Here is a 1,578-nt window from a genome sequence, read left to right as displayed (position 1 = left end):
GGTTGTAGCTGCACTTGTGGGGCTGACAGTTGTGGGTCCAGTTGTGGGGCTGGGGGTTGTTGATTCAGTTGTGGGGCTGAGGGTTGAAGCTGCACTTGTGGGGCTGAAGGTTGTGGGTCCAGATGTGGGGCTGAGCGTTGTAGGTCCAGTTGTGGGGCTGAGTGTTGTAGGTCCAGTTGTGGGGCTGAGCGTTGTAGGTCCAGTTGTGGGGCTGAGTATTGTAGGTCCAGTTGTGGGGCTGAGCGTTGTAGGTCCAGTTGTGGGGCTCAGGGTCATGGATACAGTTGTGGGGCTGAAACTTGTGGGTCCAGTTGTGGGGCTGACGGTTGTAGATTCAGTTGTGGGGTTGAGTGCTGAAACTCCACTTGTGGGGCTGAAGGTTGTAGCTGCACTTGTGGGGCTGAGCGTTGTAGATCCACTTGTGGGGCTGAAGGTTGAAGATTCAGTTGTGGGGCTGAGGGTCGCAGGTCCAGTTGTGGGGCTGAGAGTTGTGGGTCCGGTTGTGGGGCTCAGGGTTGAAAATTCAGTTGTGGGGCTGAGGGTTGTGGGTCCAGTTGTGGGGCTGAGAGTTGTAGATCCACTTGTGGGGCTGTGGATTATAGCTCCAGTTGTGGGGCTGATGGTCGAAGGTCCAGCTGTGGGGCTGGGGGTCGTAGATTCAGTTGTGGGGCTGAGGGTTGTGGGTCCAGTTGTGGGGCTGAGGGTTGAAGATTCAGTTGTGGGGCTGAGGGTTGAAGCTCCACTTGTAGGGCTGTGGATTGTAGCTCCAGTTGTGGGGCTGATGGTTGTGGGTCCAGTTGTGGGGCTGATGGTTGTGGGTCCAGTTGTGGGGCTGATGGTTGTAGCTTCGGATGTGGGACTGAGGGTTGTGGGTCCAGTTGTGGGGCTGAGGGTTGTTGATTCAGTTGTGGGGCTGAGTGTTGAAGCTCCACTTGTGGGGCTGACGGTTGTGGGTCCAGTTGTGGGGCTGAGGGTCACAAATCCACTTGTGGGGCTGAGGGTGGTGGGTCCAGTTGTGGGTCTCAAAGTCGTAGCTCCACTTGTGGGGCTGAGGGTTGTAGCTGCAGTTGTGGGGCTGAGCGTTGTAGATCCACTTGTGGGGCTGAAGGAGGTTTCAGATGTGGGGCTGGATGTAGATGGGCTGGTTTCAGTTGTGGGGCTGATGGATATTTCAGATGTGGGGCTGGATGCAGAGCTGAGGGTTGTAGCTGTGGTTGTGGGGCGGAGAGTTGTGGGTCCAGTTGTGGGGCTCAGGGTTGAAAATTCAGTTGTGGGGCTGAGTGTTGTAGGTTCAGTTGTGGGGCTGAGGGTCTCAGGTCCACTTGTGGGGCTGAGAGTTGTAGGTCCACTTGTGGGGCTGAGAGTTGTAGGTCCACTTGTGGGGCTGAGAGTTGTAGGTCCACTTGTGGGGCTGAGTGTTGTAGCTCCACTTGTGGGGCTGAAGGTTGTGGGTCCAGTTGTGGGGCTGAGGGTTGAAAATTCAGTTGTGGGGCTGAGTGTTGTAGGTCCACTTGTGGGGCTGAGTGTTGTAGGTCCAGTTGTGGGGCTGAGTGTTGTAGGTCCACTTGTGGGGCTGAG

General features: G+C 56.5%; 1 protein-coding gene across 1 annotated transcript in view; it reads right to left on the bottom strand.

Moving 5' to 3' along the window:
- The window catches only part of LOC107307207 (mucin-2-like), a gene marked incomplete at its 5' end in the record, with an annotated part of 16,312 nt that overhangs the window by 7,141 nt on the left and 7,593 nt on the right, over window positions 1–1,578 (bottom strand). The window contains one exon of the mRNA XM_032441712.1: window positions 2–1,573. Coding sequence (XP_032297603.1) covers window positions 2–1,573 — 1,572 coding nt within the window. The remainder of the gene's footprint in view (window position 1; window positions 1,574–1,578) is intronic.

This window comes from Coturnix japonica, unplaced genomic scaffold (genome assembly GCF_001577835.2).
Source record: "Coturnix japonica isolate 7356 unplaced genomic scaffold, Coturnix japonica 2.1 chrUnrandom510, whole genome shotgun sequence".
Classification (NCBI taxonomy): Eukaryota; Metazoa; Chordata; class Aves; order Galliformes; family Phasianidae; genus Coturnix; species Coturnix japonica.
The sequence above is the reverse complement of the archived record's forward strand: the minus strand, read 5'-3'. Positions and strand labels throughout refer to the sequence as shown.